Here is an 18,033-nt window from a genome sequence, read left to right on the forward strand (position 1 = left end):
TGACTTGCAGTGCAACAGTGAGCTAAAAACTAAATTCAGAGAGGCTCAGGGACAAGCAGACAAGACTGGACAGTTTTTGAGAGAATTACCTCCATGCTTCCCAGAGCTGTCCAAAGTGTTCACTCGGGTAATGTGCTTTTTTGGAAGCACATATCTTTGTGAGAAACTTTTCTCAACTATGAACTTCAATAAATGCAAGTACAGGTCCAGGCTTAGTGATGCCCATCTTGAAGCTGTACTCAGAGTTTCAACTGTGACCTCCATCAGGGCAAACATGGCTCAGTTGTGTGAGCAGAAGCGCTGCCAGGTGTCTGGCAAGAAATAGAATAGTGTACAAATGTATTCAGGGTTTGCATTTGTTCAGTGCAATGTTGTTAGTTGAGTGCAAGGTTTTAAGTTATTTAAGTTAAAATAAAGTAAGGGAAAAATATTTGCACTACCTGTTAAAAACTAATATATACTGTTATAACAACGATAGAGACACTGCTGTTTACATTTTTTGTTAAGTTTGACAAAAATATTTTAGCAATGGAATTTGAAGTAAATTAGAAATAATGTTAAGTAAATTTTCAGAAATGTTCCGCTTTCTTGTTGTGCTTGAATGTTAAAATGGCCCTCCTATGAGGTGTCAATCACAGCAATGGCCCCCAGCCAATTTGAGTTTGAGACCCCTGGTTTACCTGATCTGACAGGCACAGAGATGTGAGGTTTTGTTTTTAATTCATCCTTTTGGAAATCACTTGCACTAAAACGTAACAAAATATAGATAAACTCACTAGTCAACCTCATTAAACAACTAGATGGTTGTTAGGCTGGCCTGCCCTAACTGTCTCGCTGATCTTCCTCTCTGTTTCTTAAATTAGCAGTTATGTTCCAGAGTTTTGACATGCCTTGGTGAATTTGTATATGGGTGTTTTAATGGATCTTTTAAGAGCATTGATACATTTAGGACACAGTTATTCTCTCGCTTGGTTTCTCTTACCCCATTTACAGTGATCTCTGTTAGCCAGATACAGTGGTGTGAAAAAGTGTTGGCCCCCTTCCTGATTTCTTCTTTTTTTGCATGTTTGTCACACTTTAATGTTTTGCCCAACCAGTTATTAGGTTTAGGGGGCAAACACTTCTTCACGCAAGGCCATGTAGTTTTGGATTTTGTTTTCCCTTAATAATAAAAACCTTCATTTAAAAACTGCATGTTGTGTTCACTTGTGTTATCTTTGACTAATATTTAAATTTGTTTGATGATCTGAAACATTAAAGTCTGACAAACATGCAAAAAAATAAGAAATCAGGAAGGGGGCCAACACTGTTTCACACCACTGTATTTTACTTGCTTAGTGTATGTTATGGTTTAAACCATTCATCATAGAATACCAATGATGTTATCATTGATTATAGTAATATACTTAAAATCTAACCTGACACATGCTTGCTATAATTTTTCATTACAAGAAATTGGCTCACTGAAAATAGAGCATTAAACAAGGTCTAACAGTTACTAAATTGTTTATTTTTTGTTTGTATTTACAGATTCTTATTAAAGTGATCGACACCAACAATCATCGTCCCCAGTTCTCTAAGTCTAAGTATGAAGTGAATGTCCCTGAAAATACCCCACCTGACACAGAGGTGTTACAGATTACAGCTACAGACCAGGATGAGAAGAACAAGCTAACCTACACCCTCCTCAGCAGCACTGACCCATTCAGTCTACGCAAGTTCAGACTAGATCCTGGAACCGGGGTGTTGTACACTGCAGAGAAACTAGACCACGAAACCATGCACCAACATACTCTAACTGTCATGGTGAGATCATGTGGTCTGCTACCTAATTTACAGCATCGTCTGTCCAATTGATTTTTCTGTCTGATTTAGAAATGTTAGCCAGACAGCCATCCTTCACCGTAAACTATCTTGGCAGTTTGTTTTCCCTTTAATTCAGTCGACATGGAGGCAAATCGCCTAAGGACTTGCATGTAAAGTGTTTGATGTGTTTCACATAAGCTTGTAATCAAAGTGTTGAAATGATTGGAGAATTGCTTTTTTATATGCCCTTTCCTCTCCTCTCCTCACTGCAGGTACGAGATCAGGACATTCCTGTGAAGCGGAACCTGGTGCGTGTGATTGTAAATGTGCAGGACACCAATGACAATGCACCTTGGTTCTCTGGTTCACCGTATGTGGGCCGTGTGTTTGAGTCTGCTGCAATTGGCTCTGCAGTGCTTCAGGTCTTTGCTCTTGACAAAGACAAAGGGCAGAATGCTGAGATCATTTATAGCATTGAGTCAGGTAATCCATCTTATTGATTTGATTGCTCTTGACTTTTATCCAACTTGTCCAGGAAACTACATATTGTATACATATTATGTATGAAATGCCTGAACATTGAAAAGGCAAGTAAGTAGAAACAGACTAAGTTTATAAGCCTAATTAAAAAGAGAACAACTGCACACTCACTTAAGCATAGGCTATTTATTAACCAACGTTTTGGCTAATAGCCCTTGTCAAGGTGACAAAAACCTTGACAAAGGCTACTAGCCAAAACGTTGGTTAATAAATAGCCTATGCTTAAGTGAGTGTGCAGTTGTTCTCTTTCAATTAGGTAATTTTTTGCACCTCTACAGGTGTGCGTTTGCTTTGCCTCACTTGCTCTATTAAAGTTTATAAGCCTATTATATCCTCTTTGTTTTAACACGGGATATTGCTAGGAGATCCACAGGAGCGGCCCATGCTGGCCACTTAAAGTTAAAAATGTGGGAGATATTGAATGTGGCAACCAAGGGTCCTTCAGTCCACCGAACTGTGAGCGTTTTGAAAGCAGAGCATAACACAGATATGACGCCAAGTGGCCTTTTGGGAATGCACATATTTGTAATGTCTGAGATTACAGAAGCTAATTGAAATGTACTGTGCGTGTGTGCATTTGTGTGCATGAGACGGCAAACAATGTTCAGATCACATACTGAATGACTGACGCACAGGCAGCTGATTTGTCTAAGGAAATACAGATGGTTCCTTTCCTTGACAAACTCAAATGTTCATTATAGATAAAGCAAAACAAACATTTACACTTAGAAAATTATGTCATTTTTAACTTTAAATCAGTGCATCCATTTTATTATTTATTCTTTTTATTTAGTCTTTAAAGCAGTTTGACACCAGATGCTTAAATCAATGAGTTCTAAAGAGTTCTGAAAAGTAAAATCTAAACCTTTTAGGAAGTGTTTGATGCATCTTTGTCATATTCCTTCCTAGGAAACGTGGGCAATTCATTTGCTATTGATCCTATCCTGGGCACCATCACTGTGGCAAAGGAGCTGGACCGTAGCAACAAGAACCTATTTGAGCTAACTGTGAAAGCTTCTGACAAAGGCACACCACCGCTTAGTGCTACTGCTTCTGTTGACATAACTGTCACTATTTCCGACAATGCCATCCCTAAATTTGCAGGGAAGGAGTTTTCTGCTGAAGTCAGCGAAACCGCTCTGCCTGGAGCCTTTGTGAGTCTGGTAACTGCCAACAGCCGATCGTCAGTGTTCTATCAGATTAAAGACGGAAATGTGAATGGAGCGTTTGACATCAACCCCAACTCTGGAGTCGTTGTGACCCATTCGGTTCTGGATTACGAGAATATTCCATCATACAAACTAACCATTCGGGGAACCAACATGGCTGGTCTGGCTAGTAACACTACTCTGCTGATTCACTTGAAGGATGAGAATGATAATGCACCTGTATTTATTCAAGATGAGTTCACTGGAATGGTCAGCGAGTCTTCTCCAGTCAACAGTGTAGTCCTCACCAAAGACAACACACCACTTGTCATCCGTGCTTTAGACACTGACCATGATGCTAACTCTAGGCTGGTCTATCAGATTGTTGAGCCATTTGCCCATAATTACTTTGCCATTGACTCTAGCACTGGTGCAATCAGAACCATCAGCGAATTGGATTATGAGCAAAGATCTGTGTTTCGCTTTTCTGTTCAAGTCCACGACATGGGAATCCCCCGTCATTTTGCAGAGAAGGCTGCTAACGTGACTATTGAGATCCTGGACGTCAATGACTGCCCGCCTCAGTTCAGCCAAGGTCTATATGAAACCACAGTCTTAGTGCCAACTTACAAAGGAGTGGAAGTGATCACGGTCAATGCCACAGATGCAGACTCAGGTCCAAACTCAAGGCTGTTTTACTCTACTGTCGAAGGCAATATTGGAGAGAAGTTTAAAATGGACCCGGTCACAGGGGTTATCACTATTCAAAATGTCACTCAGCTTAGAAGCAGGTATGAGCTCAGAGTAAGGGTGTCTGATGGCAGGTTTTCTAAAACAGCTTTGGTAAAAATAAATGTCAGAGAGAATAAGGAGAGTACTCTGAGGTTCACCCAAGAATCATACAAGGCCTTTGTACCAGAAAAGTCCTTAGAGAAGAAGACTTTAGCTGTAATTGCTGCAGTGGGAAGCCAAGTCAGTGAACCTTTGTTTTATACAATTCTGAACCCTGATAAGAGATTCACAATAAGCCGTACTTCGGGAGTTCTCTCCTCTACGGGCTCACCCTTTGATCGAGAAGAGCAAGCCGTATTTGATATTGTGGTGGAGGTGACCAGAGAAGACAAGTCATCTGATGTAGCCCATGTCCTTGTGACTGTGATAATCGAGGATGTCAATGATAACCCACCTGTGTTTGTCAATTTACCCTATCAGGCACTGGTGCTGGTTGACACTGAGGTGGGTCACATAATCACAAAAGTGACTGCGGTTGATGCAGATATAGACAGAAATGCTGAGATCAGCTACCATCTTCAGGAGCTAAATGAGTTTGTTCAGATCAGCATGGATGGTGAAATCTCACTAACAAAGAAGCTTGAGAAGGACTCCCTTAACACTGAATTTAAAATCACCGTTGTAGCCAGAGATGGAGGTGAACCAACACTTTCCTCATCTGTTGAAGTGCCAATAATGGTTGTAAACAAAGCAATGCCTGTGTTTGAGAAAGCCTTCTACAGTCTGGAGATCCCAGAGAACATACCTTTACTAACGCCTGTTGTACACGTTCAGGCTAATGACTCTGAAGGCCCTAGAGTAGTGTACACAATCACAGAAGGGGACCCTCTCAATCAGTTCTCCATCAACTTCAATACTGGTGTCATTCAGGTTTTAAAGCCTTTGGATTTCGAAACCCACCCAGCCTATAAACTCAGCGTAAGGGCCACCGACTCGCTAACCGGTGCCAAAGCTGAAGTCTTTGTTGACATAATCTTGGAAGATGTTAATGATAACCCACCTGTGTTCCATACCAAATTGTACAATGCAAGTCTTTCAGAAGCCTCAGTGATCGGGACATCCGTATTACAAGTCTCAGCTACAGATGCTGATACCGGTAACAACCAAGTGCTCTTTTATCAGATTGTTGAAGATAAAGACAAGAGCTCTGATTACTTTAGCATCGATCGTGACACAGGCACAATCTGGACAACTCAGATGCTTGACCATGAAGAAAAACCCTCACATAAGCTGATGATTAGAGCAGTTGATGGTGGAGTACCTGCCCTTTCCAGTGAGGTCATGGTGTTAATTGATGTAACGGACCTTAATGACAACACTCCAGTGTTCTCACGGAATGTCTATGAAGCTACGGTCAGTGAACTGGCACCCCGTGGCCACTTTGTCACCCAGGTTCAGGCTTCCGATGCTGACAACTCAGATAGTGGTAAACTTGAATTCTCGATTATGTCAGGAAATGAAGGGCAAAACTTTGCTATAGATCCAAACACTGGGGCTATAGTCATATCAAACCACCGGAAACCCCATATGGAGTCTCTCTACAGCATCAATGTGTCTGTATCTGATGGTGTATTCAGAAGTTCAGCTATTGTGAAGGTCAATGTTATTAGTGCTAACTTTCACAATCCTGCTTTCAACCAGGTGGATTATGTGGTTGAGCTTCTTGAGAACTCACCAGTTGGAACATTAGTAGCTGAGGCTCAAGCGACAGATGAGGACTCAGGTACATATGGAAGACTCACCTATCATATAGTCAATGACATTGCTAAAGACAGGTTCTCAATTTCTGAAAATGGAGAGATCTTCACTTTGGAGAGTCTTGACCGAGAGAATCCACTGGAGAAAGTGATTCCGATTTCTTTAATCGCCAAAGATGGCGGTGGCAAAGTTGGCTTCTGCACTGTAAATGTGATCTTAACGGATATCAATGATAATGCCCCGCAGTTCAGAGCTGCTGATTACAGAGTTAATGTTGCTTCCGACATGCCAAGAGGAACAACCATACTTAAGATTGCAGCATCCGACATGGATGAAGGTAGTAATGCAGACTTCACCTATTCTATTGAAGGAGACGCAGACAATGTTGAAGAGAATTTTGAAATACACCAGTTTAGTGGTGTCATTGTAACAAAGGAAAGCCTCATTGGATTGGAGAACCAACTCTACACGTTTCTTGTACGAGCAAAAGATGGTGGAAATCCCACCAAGTCCTCTGTTGTTCCAGTCTATGTCAGGATTCTTGCTCCTGAGGTCCCAGTGCCAAAGTTCATAGAGTCCCACTACAGGTTTGCCATAGATGAAGATCTTCCTCTTGGTTCAGAAATAGATGTCATTCAGGCTGAAAGTGATCAGCCAGTCTTTTACAGCCTGGTGAAAGGGAATACTCCTGAGAGCAACCAAGATGAGGTATTTGTAGTTGACCGCACCTCAGGATCTTTGAAGCTGGAGAAGAAGCTTGACCACGGGAGCACCAAATGGTATCTGCTAACCCTACAAGCACAAAGCGAATATGATGGTAACAAAGTCATCTCCTCTGTGGACATTAGTATCCAGGTCAAGGATGTAAATGATAATCCACCGCTCTTTGAGTCAAACCCTTATGAAGCTTTCATTGTGGAGAATCTTCCAGGTGGCACCTCTGTTATACAGGTAAAGGCCACTGACCTGGACTCTGGCACTAATGGCCATATGATTTACAATCTAGATTCCAACCAAGAGACAAGGGACATTGCAGAATTGTTTGCCATCAACAGTGAAACGGGATGGATTACCACATTAAAGGAACTTGACCGTGAGAAGAAAAGCAAGTACACTGTTTCAGTCTTAGCCACAGACCGTGGAGACAAAGTACAGCTGATGGCCAAAACTAAGGTGGATGTCACAGTGGTAGATGTGAATGACAACCCACCAAGGTTCACAGCAGAGATCTATAAGGGCACAGTAAGCGAAGATGACCCACCTGGAGGAGTCATAGCCATTCTTAGCACTACAGACCTGGACACAGAGGACAATAACAAGCAAATCAACTACTTTATCACAGGTAGGTCTAATGTTGATTTTGTACCTCTAGTTTAATTTTAGCAGTAGTTTATCTTCACTAATTTATGATAGAATAATTTATAGTACCAGCAATTAATAATCTTTGGGAAACCACTCACAGCTAAAGCAAAATATCCTTTGATGTGTGATCAAATTGTTGCATTCTGAAGGATTTCTGTGTAAAGAATACTTAGATCACTTAGATCAGAGATTATAAATAGAAAACTGGATAATTTTCCCAACGACACTTTTGAAACAAAGCGGGAATGTTTCAGCTCTGGTCATAATTAATTAATGCGAACAACGATGCCAAGTGTGAGATGAGATGAGCACTTCCTGGCAGAGAAAACAGTCTCATTACATTCACTCGTCTTCGCCTGATCACAGAGTGATGACAGAAATTGGCATAACAAGTCACACTGCCGCTTAATTACACAGGCGCTTTGTGTTAATGTTGTGAAGTCCAAGCAAACAAGAAGTGAAACTTCATGAATGCTGTGGAGTACTCATTGCACAGATATCTCACAAACTTGTGAAATTTAAGCAGTTATAAATGGAGCCATTACTATAGCTACTACACATACAGCATGAAACCACACAAATAAATAATAATTTTAACTGCTGTTCACATTCATTAGTTTGACTGACATTTCTCGTGTTTGCTCTCTGAAGGTGGAGACCCCTTGGGACAGTTTGGCATTGAGCATACTCAAGGCGAGTGGAAGGTCTCTGTGCAGAAGCCTCTCGACAGGGAGGAGAAGGACAATTACTTGCTGAACATTACAGCCACTGACGGGACCTTCACAGCCAAGGCTGTGGTTGAAGTCAAGGTCTTAGATGCCAATGACAACAACCCACTTTGTGAGAAGGTATGAATGTTAGTTTTGTGTGTATGTGTGTGTGTGAAGTACATTGCAGCAAAATGTCATGTAGTCTGATTCTGTCAGTTAAGGGGAGGGCGCCGCCTACCCGCTGTGCATGCTAAATGGGATGAGACTTAGAGAGAAAGAGAGAATGTCAGGAGGGATTTGAAAAGGTCCTTATGTGAAATGCAGCATTTAAGAAACAAAGAGAGCGATTTTGCACTGTGAGAGGGTTTTGTGAGGGCTAATGTGCTTCTTTTACTTATTGTGTTCCTTTTTGAATAATGTTAATTTAATAGAACTCCTGCAGTGAAAATATTTTAGCCCTCTGTTCAATTTGGCTGCACAATTACGTCCAAACTCTTTCTCTTTACTTTTTGGGCCTTATCCTCCCATTTGTGAAGTCACTTCTGCTTTTCACATGTCTCCCTTTCTGTTGCAGTCATTCTATATGGAAAGTGTCCCGGAGGACTCCTCTGTGGGTAGACTGATCCTGCAGGTCTCCGCCACAGATGCCGACATCCGTTCCAATGCACAGATCTCCTACGAGCTGCTAGGGCCCGGATCAGAGCACTTTAGCATCGACTCTGAGACAGGTAATCATCACTATTTGGATGTGCATTTCAAACAGGCCAAATTAACTATGTAAAATGGCGTGCATAAATACACACACACACACACACACACACACTGTTCAAAAGTTTGCACTTAGTAAAATATTTGTAAAGAAATGAATGCTGTTATTTAGCAAGGAAGCATTAAATTGATCAAAACTGACAGTAACAGCAATTAGAATGTTACAGTAAATTTCTACTTCAAATAAATGCTGTTCTTTTGAATTTTATATTCATTAAAGAATCCTGAAAGAAAATGTGTCACTGTTTCTACAAAATATTAAGCATTCATAATGATATGAAATGTTTCTTGAGCACCAAATCAGCATATTAAAATGATGTGACACCGAAGGCTAGAGTAATGGCTATTGAAAATTCAGCTTTGCCATCACAGGAATAAAGTACATTTTAAAATATATTAACATGGAAAAAGGTTATTTTAAATTTGTTAATATTTCTCTTTACTATTACTATTTTTATTAATAGTACCATTACTATTTATTATTCCTTCATTAAACTATTTCACTTTATTCACATTAATAATACTATTTTTACTATATTTTTGATCAAATAAATGCAACCTTGATGAGCATAAGAGACTTATTTCTAAAACATTAAAAAAATCTTACGGACCCCAAATATCTGAACAGTCTAAGAATCATTGTCTCAACAGCCGGACAAATAAATGCCACATACACACTGAACATTTACAACATCATTTGCTTTTGCCTACAGTCAAACACACATCCTATTTAAAACCATAATTAATTCGAATTTAATTACTTGTTTAATTCCAGGGAAGGATGTACACCCTTAGGCTTTCATGACTGTTTTACAGTGAATACCATGGAAATCTGTTCCCAATATTGTTCTTTTCAATTTTTTTTTTACTTGCCTGTGTTATACACACAAAAACAATCACACCAAATATTTTAATAAAACATTTCAAGTGTTGCCCCACTTCAGCTATTAACTCAAATCAACTGTCTCTCAACTGTGTGAATTAAAACATCGGTTCCAGGCGGAAAGAGAGCAGAAATCAACAGTGGGTTTGTGACAGTGTCACACTGCTACAACACAAATGCTTTTGTAAAGGCGCTACTCACTGACTCTTTGATAAGGCTGAGTGTGAAGGCAGGGAATGCTGGCTCGCAAACTGAAGGAGCGCTACTGTTCTTCTGTGTGGGTTTAGTGTGCACAGAGAATTTTCTTCACTTTTTTTCCCCTTCGTTCCATCGAGAAAAAGAAGAGGAGCATTATTGCAAGTTAGCAATGCCAAGTGTGCTCTCATGCGAGCCAACCAGACCCCTGAAAGCTGGCGGCTGCTGTTCCGAGGGTGACTTTCCCTTTGCTTCTTTTCTCAGCTCACTCTCCAAGCAGCCCACATGCTGACTGCACTTTCTTCTCCCTTGCTATTTCTCTCATTTCTCACCATCCCTCTCCTCTTTAATCTTTTCTATTTCTTAAAGCCTCTCAGCGCAAGGATGATTTTAGCTTTCCTCGAGGGGGAACTTTTGGACACCCTACATTCATCCTCCTTGAGATGCACTCCAGCTCAAGGTTCGACAGCAAACAGCTGGAACACAAAACGGCAGTTTTAAATCAGTGACCACTCCAATGGAACTTAGCTTATGCTTGCTGAAATTATTAGGTCAGATCATTTCCTCATGAAAGAGACAACTGTCTCCCTTGCTGGCGTTTTTAGAGTGTTCTCTTGACTTAACAGATGAGATAAGCTTGAAGTGGAATTGGATTTTGTCTTGTTCATTAGTGCAGTGCCAGCTGATGTTCAAAATGATTGATGGGGAGTACATTTTGGGGGTTTTAGCAAGCCACAACTATAATAAATATACAAAGCAGCTTTGCAGACATGAAGAATGAGAGAGCAGAACTGTTTGTGTGTCTGAAGCAGCATCAGGGTGCCTACAAACTAGAGTTTACACAAATTCACAAAATTTGTTCACCCCAAAATGAAAGTTCTGTGATCATTTACTCACTCTCATGTTGCTCCAAGCCAGTTTTTACAGATATTTTTAATGGAACCTGAGAAATTTCTGTCCATCCATTGAAAGTCCATGCAACCAAACCTTTGACGCTTCAAAATGTTCATAAAGACCTTGTAAACACTGTGATGAAAAGATTTCATTAAGGATTTTATTTAGATATAAACATTGATTAATGCACGTCACATTAAATGTGGTAAATCCTAAATTAAATCCGAAATCTCTCTGGTTTCATTAAAAATATCTTTATTTGCATCATCAAAGAGGAACGAAAGTCTTATTGATTTGAACACTCATTATTGATTGATTTCTTGATTTCATCAGGTGAATTGAAAACACTGCTCCCTCTGGACCGTGAAGAAGAGGAGGTTCACAAGATGAAGGCGCGCGCTCTGGATGGAGGCGGACGCTTTTGTGAAGCAGAAGTTGAAATCACAGTCGAAGATGTCAACGACAATGCTCCGCAATTCACCTCTGACCCCTACACCTTTACTGTGTTTGAAAACACAGAGATAAACACACCTGTGGCTCGCCTGTACGCCTCAGACCTGGACACGGGTAAGATCTCCAGTATCCAGAACAAAGATATATTGATTTAAAAATATATTAAAATAGAAATTGTGTTTGCAAATAAGTGTGTTTCCCAATATATTCTCCAATTTTCCAACAGTATGGCCTGTCGTGTCCATCTGTCGTTTTATTACTTTAGAGAGGAAACCAACACGCACATATGACGTTCTCAGTCAAACAGGGCAGCACCTTTAATCTAGAAGAACACAAACCTCTCTGTCTTTCTCTCTCTCTCACTCGCTTCCCCTCAATTTCTCTGATTTCCATTTGCATGGATTCCTCTCTTATCGTCCTTTTGTTTTGTACTCTATATCCTCAAATAGACACATTGTGTGCTCTGTGTACATTCCAGACCCTGTTTCACTTACGTCTGGCCTAAACACAAGCAATCTCTTCTTCCCTCATTTCTCAGTATCAATGCCACAACCTTCAGATCATTGGTTGCTTTTTTTAAGGTCCCTGATGTGGTAAAATACTAGTTAAATTCTATGAACGGCACCTATGACATGCTTTTACTTGCACTTACAAAGCACTTTCAGTGGAGGTCTATGGGATTAGCCTAAAATAGCTGCACCAATAGACTTGAAATAATCACAAGAAGGTGTTTATTCAGCGATCAGTAGACTTGCACAATACTGAACTGTCATAAAGCAGCTGCATTCCAGTAATTTGGTCTGACTGAAACTTTGTAGAACACAAGAGATTGTGTTAACTGGCTATAATGAGTGAGTGTGTCTTGATAGATAGGATTGTACTAGCAAGCCACAAATGAGGCTTACTCAAAAATGCATTAGAGGGATTAGTGTACTCTATCTTCATCTTGTTTGTTTGTTTGTGTGTGTGTGTGTGTGTGTGTGTGTGTGTGTGTGTGTGTGCTATCCCCAATACAATAAGTGGCACTCACTCACACTTCTTAATATGCAGCTCAGGACCAGAGGTTTCACCACTGAATCTTTTGTTGGATGAATGTATAAGTCATTATAGTTAAGCAAATGATTGAAAAAACGAAGAAACAAAGAAAAAATAATTTTAACTGCTGGAGGCTTTGCCATTGATTTGAAAGCTTCTTAATCTGCAAAATGTATCGATTTCATGTCAATCATTATGAATTGGTTGTCCTTTTGTAGTATGACAATGACAGCAACAGCTGGTCAAAATTGTTTTAAAGAGTTTCAGTTGTGCATTAAATGAAGGAATAATTGACAAATATTATTGGTAGAGCCAATGTTACTGTATAATTGCACTACTGTTCAGAAAATTGGGGGCAGTGAGATTTTCAGGAATGGGTTGACCATAAATTTGTACACTTATAAACATTTTAAATGTCTTTATTAATCTCATTGTGCTTTGTGTGTGTGTTTAGGTTCTAATGCAGAGATCCTCTATTCACTGCTGGACTCTGCTGATGGTGTGTTCTCCATCGATGAGGAAACTGGCATCGTGCATCTGGATCGTCCTCTGGACCGTGAACTCCATTCACTCTACACCCTCCGCGCCTTTGCCACAGACCGTGGGTCCCCGCGGCGTCTCTCTTCCCTCACCACTGTCAGTGTTTCCATCTTGGACATCAACGACAACCCTCCAGTGTTTGAGCGGCGCGAGTACACTTCCACCGTCTCTGAAGACATTCCGGTGGGCACCCAGGTGTTACGGGTGCACGCAGCCAGCCGAGACACTGAAGCAGGAGCAGAGATTACATACGCCATTATCAATGGAAACGAGAGAGGAGCGTTCCGCGTCGACCCCCATACAGGTAAACACAGCAGCTTAGATGAACCTCTTGAGATCCCTGCAGCACTGACTTCCAGTTAAATTTCAAGTTGACTTCTGATGGATTCATATTAGACACTTCATGGCCTGGCTTTGGATTATTTGTCTCATCTTATAACACTGTATACATTCATTCATTTATTTATCTGTTCATCCAAATATTTACTTAATTATTTGGAAAATAAATATTTCATTATTTAGAGAGGTTTTCATTGTCTTTTTCTTCCCAGGTGGTGTCTTCGTGATCGAGCCTTTGGACTACGAAACAGCACATGAGTATTATCTAACAGTGGAGGCTACAGATGGAGGCACGCCGTCACTCAGTGACATGGCCACAGTGAACATCAACCTGACGGATGTAAACGACAACAGCCCCGTCTTCAGCCAAGATATTTACTCTGCTGTGGTCAGCGAAGACGCAGAACTGGGAAAGATCGTGCTCGCTGTGAGTCATCGGCTTCTCTTTCTGAAGCACTTCTGATTTTATTGTGCCCTGCTCAGGTCTCTGGGTTACATCATCTCCTAAAATCAACACAGAGCAAAGAACACACATACTAAACAAACACAGTCCAATGTCAAACTAAAGCTCAGCGACCCACACCAATCTGTTATCTGCAGTCTTCTATCTCGCTCGCACTCTGGTCATTTAGTAGAGATGTTCAAGTCTTATCATGCTGAATATAAATTGTCAGTGTGAAAGTGAGGCTTTGATACCCAGCTCTGTTTCACTTGCATGCCTTCTGATTTCCCTCGAGGGTCTCGGCCAATAGTTACTGACTCGCGAGGCAAGAAGGACGAAAGGCGGGGGTGTTGCATACCTGAGTCCTGGCAATCTTTATATTAACCAGGTGTGTGTTTCTCCGTGTGTGAAGGTCATGGCTGACGATGCAGATGGTCCATCCAGTAATCAGGTGCGCTTCTCCATCATTGATGGCAATCAAGGCAGTCCTTTCACCATCGACCCCATCAGAGGAGAGGTCAAGGTGGCCCGCCAGCTCGACAGAGAGAAGGTACAAAACACTCAGGTATCTCAGTAGCAGGTGCATTGGCAGTCTGTTGCTGAAACCTAATGATGGCATTTTGTTTTGTTTGTTTTTTAGACTTCAGGTTACACACTGACTGTGTTGGCCTCTGACAATGGAAGCCCGGCTCGATCTAGCAGCGCTATGGTCAACATAGACGTCTCGGACATAAACGATAACCCACCTCTCTTCTCTCAGGCCAACTACAGCATCATCATACAGGTCTGAGTCCTCAGAGGAGATGATACATTGTTTTCACTGTCAATAATCTCTCTCCAATGCCTGTTGATTCTAAGGAATTTAGGGTCATTAGACACCAATCAGATGCATTTCACAAAAAAAAAAAAAAACGTTTTGCATTCAAAAACAGCTGTGTAGAGTAACAGAATTCTTCATATTAATGACACTGACAAAGTGCAGTCTTGTTATTGTTAGTTATAGATAAACTAAAAATGAAATGAAAAAAGCTGAAATAAAATGAAACACTTAAGCTTTAAAATCTTTAGTTTTTTAGTTCAAGTTGAAAAACTAAAAAATTGAAATTGAAATAAAATTAGCAAAAAAAGCACATACAATTAGCAAAACTTAAAGTAAAGTGAAAACTGAAGATCTAAAAATAAAAGCTAATTCAAAATATCAGTAAAGACCATAATAGTATATAAATAATACTAAAATAACACTTAAACAGTATAAAAAAAAAATCTGAATTTGGTAAAAAGTCACACATGAAAAAAAATTGTAAAGGTTAAAAACAATTTACATAAACTTACTAATCAACTATCTTGACCAAAAACAACTTAAAACAACATTAAGCAATAATATTAGTCTACTTTTCATGATGCAAACAAATATCAATAGTAAAAGGGGAAGTAATTACTTCTTACATTATTTCCGACAGAATCATGTGTTTCACGTTGAAATTCATCATTATGGAAGTTAAATGCATTACGAAAACTGTTTCCATTTGCCTTTTGAAACATTGCTCTAAGGAAAAATCATTATTAGTCACCAGATATGCCTGTGCTTGCTGGCACTAAAATATAATCATAGCTTCTCAATTTAAGTCGTAAAATGTGTTACATGCCAAATTTGCCTTAAGATGTTAAAAAAAAAAGTGTGAATGTTGTAGGTCTAAATTATAAAACCTTTAACGTGTTCTGCATATGTTGTATAGGAGAACCAGCCAGTCGGTACCAGTGTTCTCCAGCTGACCGTGTCTGACCGTGATGCCTCCCACAATGGACCTCCTTTCACATTTTCTATCATCAGTGGGAACGAGGGCGAAGCCTTCCAAATCACTCCTCAGGGCGTGCTGGTCTCCGCGGCAACTCTGAGCCGCCAGACTCAAGAGTTCTACCTCCTACAGGCCCAGGTGAGACCTCAATCTCTCCCTCTGATTCTCCAGCTCTCACTGAAGCTGTAGGAGTCTTGTTCCGTTTTCACTGGAGGTATGAAGGGATAGATGATCTGTAGAGCTGAGGTGAAGCGTTGCTTGTTCAGTATTCCCCACATGGGCCTGGCATGTGCAATAGAGTATGAAGGAGCAGCCATGAAAACCTTAGCAGAGGGGAGGACCTGTAAGAAAATGATTACAGCCGTCTCTTTCCCAGTCTCCTCTTCTTTTAGGTGTACCGTTTCCTTTGTTCAGTAGGAGGTCATTCTATGGGTCTCTTTTCCATTTTGATAAGGTGATTCTCTAAATGCATGTCCTTTTATTTCCATATATTGAGTAAAAAAAACTTTTTTTAAATAAATTAATTTTGTAGTTACTAATTTCTTATTGATGTATTTAGAAAAAAAATGGCATAGACTATTCACTGCTAAACTTTTCTGTTTTTATTAGGGCTACAAATGACACCTGTTTTATAAAATAACTCCGGGAAATCAATAGGGATAGGGAAATGGGAGGCAAAGTGATTGGTAAAAGAGGAAGGACATGAGCCAGCCTCAAACTTGTGCAGTTGTCCATTGCTACAAGAGTAAATCCAGGCTCAAGTGCTCCCTCTACTGACTGTGACTGGCACTTATCATCAGTCTCTCCATACAACATGTGCAAAGACGTTCTGCCCTAATACTCAATTACACTTCAAACAGCTGACTTGATCATTTGGCACCATATGTTATATGACTAATAGTGTATTGTTTTAGTTAACAACATTTATGATACTTGCTGTTCTGAGCTGTAAAGTGAGATATAGCATAAGAGGTATGAAAACAGTTGTGTTTTGAAATTAGACTCCTTTCTCAAATTCTTCCTTCTGTAAATACTAGTGCTTTCTAAGACAAACATCAGTATTACTATTGTTTAAAATTAACATTGGGGATTTGACGCCCAAACCCCAAATATTAAACCTTGACGTCTAAGTATGAAACTAATGATTTCTAATTGTTGCAATTCTGAATCCTAAATCTCTTGACTCCTTTGTCCTAGGTAACGGACAGCGGTCGCCCAACATTGGTCTCCACGGCGTTTGTGAGTGTACGTTTGATCGAGGAGAGCATCTACCCTCCTGTCATTCTTCCCCTGGACATCTTTATCACCACAGCAACAGATGAATATTCAGGTGGGGTCCTGGGTAAAATCCACGCCACCGATCAGGATGTTTATGACACTCTAACCTACAGCCTCGCACCCGATAGTTCCTCCACCTCTGAAAACTCTGGCCTCTTCTCCGTCTCCCCCGCTGATGGGAAACTCGTGGCCCGTGGGAATCTGGATGCTGGTGAATACGTCCTTAACATTACAGTGACAGATGGTCGCTTTACTGCTGCTGCCCGAGTCAATATTCACGTACGACAGGCAACAGCACAAGCGCTCGATAACTCCATCGCTGTGCGTTTCTCTGCAATAGCGCCGGAGGAGTTTATCGGAGATTATTGGCGTAACTTTTTGCGGGCGTTGCGGAATATCGCCGGTGTCAGACGCGGAGATGTGCAGTTAGTCAGCTTGCAACCTGCTGCTGATGCCTCCGGTGACCTGGAAGTACTTGTAGCTCTAGAAAGGTCAGGAAGTCCATTCCAGCCCCAGGAAGTGGTGTACAGGAAGCTGAATGCCTCAGTTGGGGTAATCGAAGAGATGACTGGAGTCCGTATTGTACGAGTTGTGAAGAAACTCTGTGCCGGTTTGGACTGTCCTCTTAGTTACTGCCAAGAGACGGTTTCCTTGGAGACGGGAGCAGTGTCAGCCTACAGCACGGCTAGGATTAGTTTTGTTACGCCACGTCACATGCGCACATCCAAATGTCTCTGTGAAGGTAACGAATATACACGAATATACAACCACAGAATATTCCATATATTTCACTTTCAGTCTAGAGTGATGTTAACCCTTTATGTGTGATTATAGGAGCTGAGTGTCCTGTCCTGAGTAAACTCTGTGAGGCAAGTCCCTGTCCTGATGGCATGGAGTGTGTAGAAGACCCCATACATACCAAATTCAAATGCATTTGTCCTGAGGGAAAACAGGAAGAGTGCTCAGGTATGAACACACATCTATGTGCTGTCACACAGCTTAGTGCAACTCACACTTTATTGAAGCACCATATTGAAGGCCCAATTTACATAACTCATCCTGCTATTTTTGTGCTATGGACAAAAAATATAGTAAATTACCTATAATAATTACTATTATAAAATAGTAAATAACCCTAACTTTCTAAATTTCTGTGTTTATTTTAATTTGAAAGTTTTAGTAATTTTGTTGTGTTTTGTCATATTTAGTTTTTTTTGTTTTAGTACTTCAACTAAAACTATACGAAAATAAGAAATGTTGCCTTTGCGACTAGCTGAAATATGTGTGTGTGTGTGTGTGTATATATATATATATATATATATATATATATATATAATTTTATATATTTTAATCT

General features: G+C 40.4%; 1 protein-coding gene across 1 annotated transcript in view; it reads left to right on the forward strand.

The window, feature by feature from the left end:
• The window catches only part of LOC107702333 (protocadherin Fat 1-like), a 113,421-nt gene that overhangs the window by 84,335 nt on the left and 11,053 nt on the right, over positions 1-18,033 (forward strand). Inside the window, exons 9-21 of the mRNA XM_016504616.1 lie at positions 1,531-1,806; positions 2,079-2,289; positions 3,256-7,326; positions 7,998-8,194; positions 8,631-8,784; positions 11,130-11,363; positions 12,739-13,128; positions 13,376-13,590; positions 14,018-14,155; positions 14,246-14,389; positions 15,342-15,539; positions 16,599-17,421; positions 17,514-17,645. Coding sequence (XP_016360102.1) covers positions 1,531-1,806; positions 2,079-2,289; positions 3,256-7,326; positions 7,998-8,194; positions 8,631-8,784; positions 11,130-11,363; positions 12,739-13,128; positions 13,376-13,590; positions 14,018-14,155; positions 14,246-14,389; positions 15,342-15,539; positions 16,599-17,421; positions 17,514-17,645 — 7,183 coding nt within the window. The remainder of the gene's footprint in view (positions 1-1,530; positions 1,807-2,078; positions 2,290-3,255; positions 7,327-7,997; positions 8,195-8,630; positions 8,785-11,129; positions 11,364-12,738; positions 13,129-13,375; positions 13,591-14,017; positions 14,156-14,245; positions 14,390-15,341; positions 15,540-16,598; positions 17,422-17,513; positions 17,646-18,033) is intronic.

Source organism: Sinocyclocheilus anshuiensis, unplaced genomic scaffold (genome assembly GCF_001515605.1).
Source record: "Sinocyclocheilus anshuiensis isolate Anshui unplaced genomic scaffold, SAMN03320099.WGS_v1.1 scaffold86, whole genome shotgun sequence".
Taxonomy (NCBI): Eukaryota; Metazoa; Chordata; class Actinopteri; order Cypriniformes; family Cyprinidae; genus Sinocyclocheilus; species Sinocyclocheilus anshuiensis.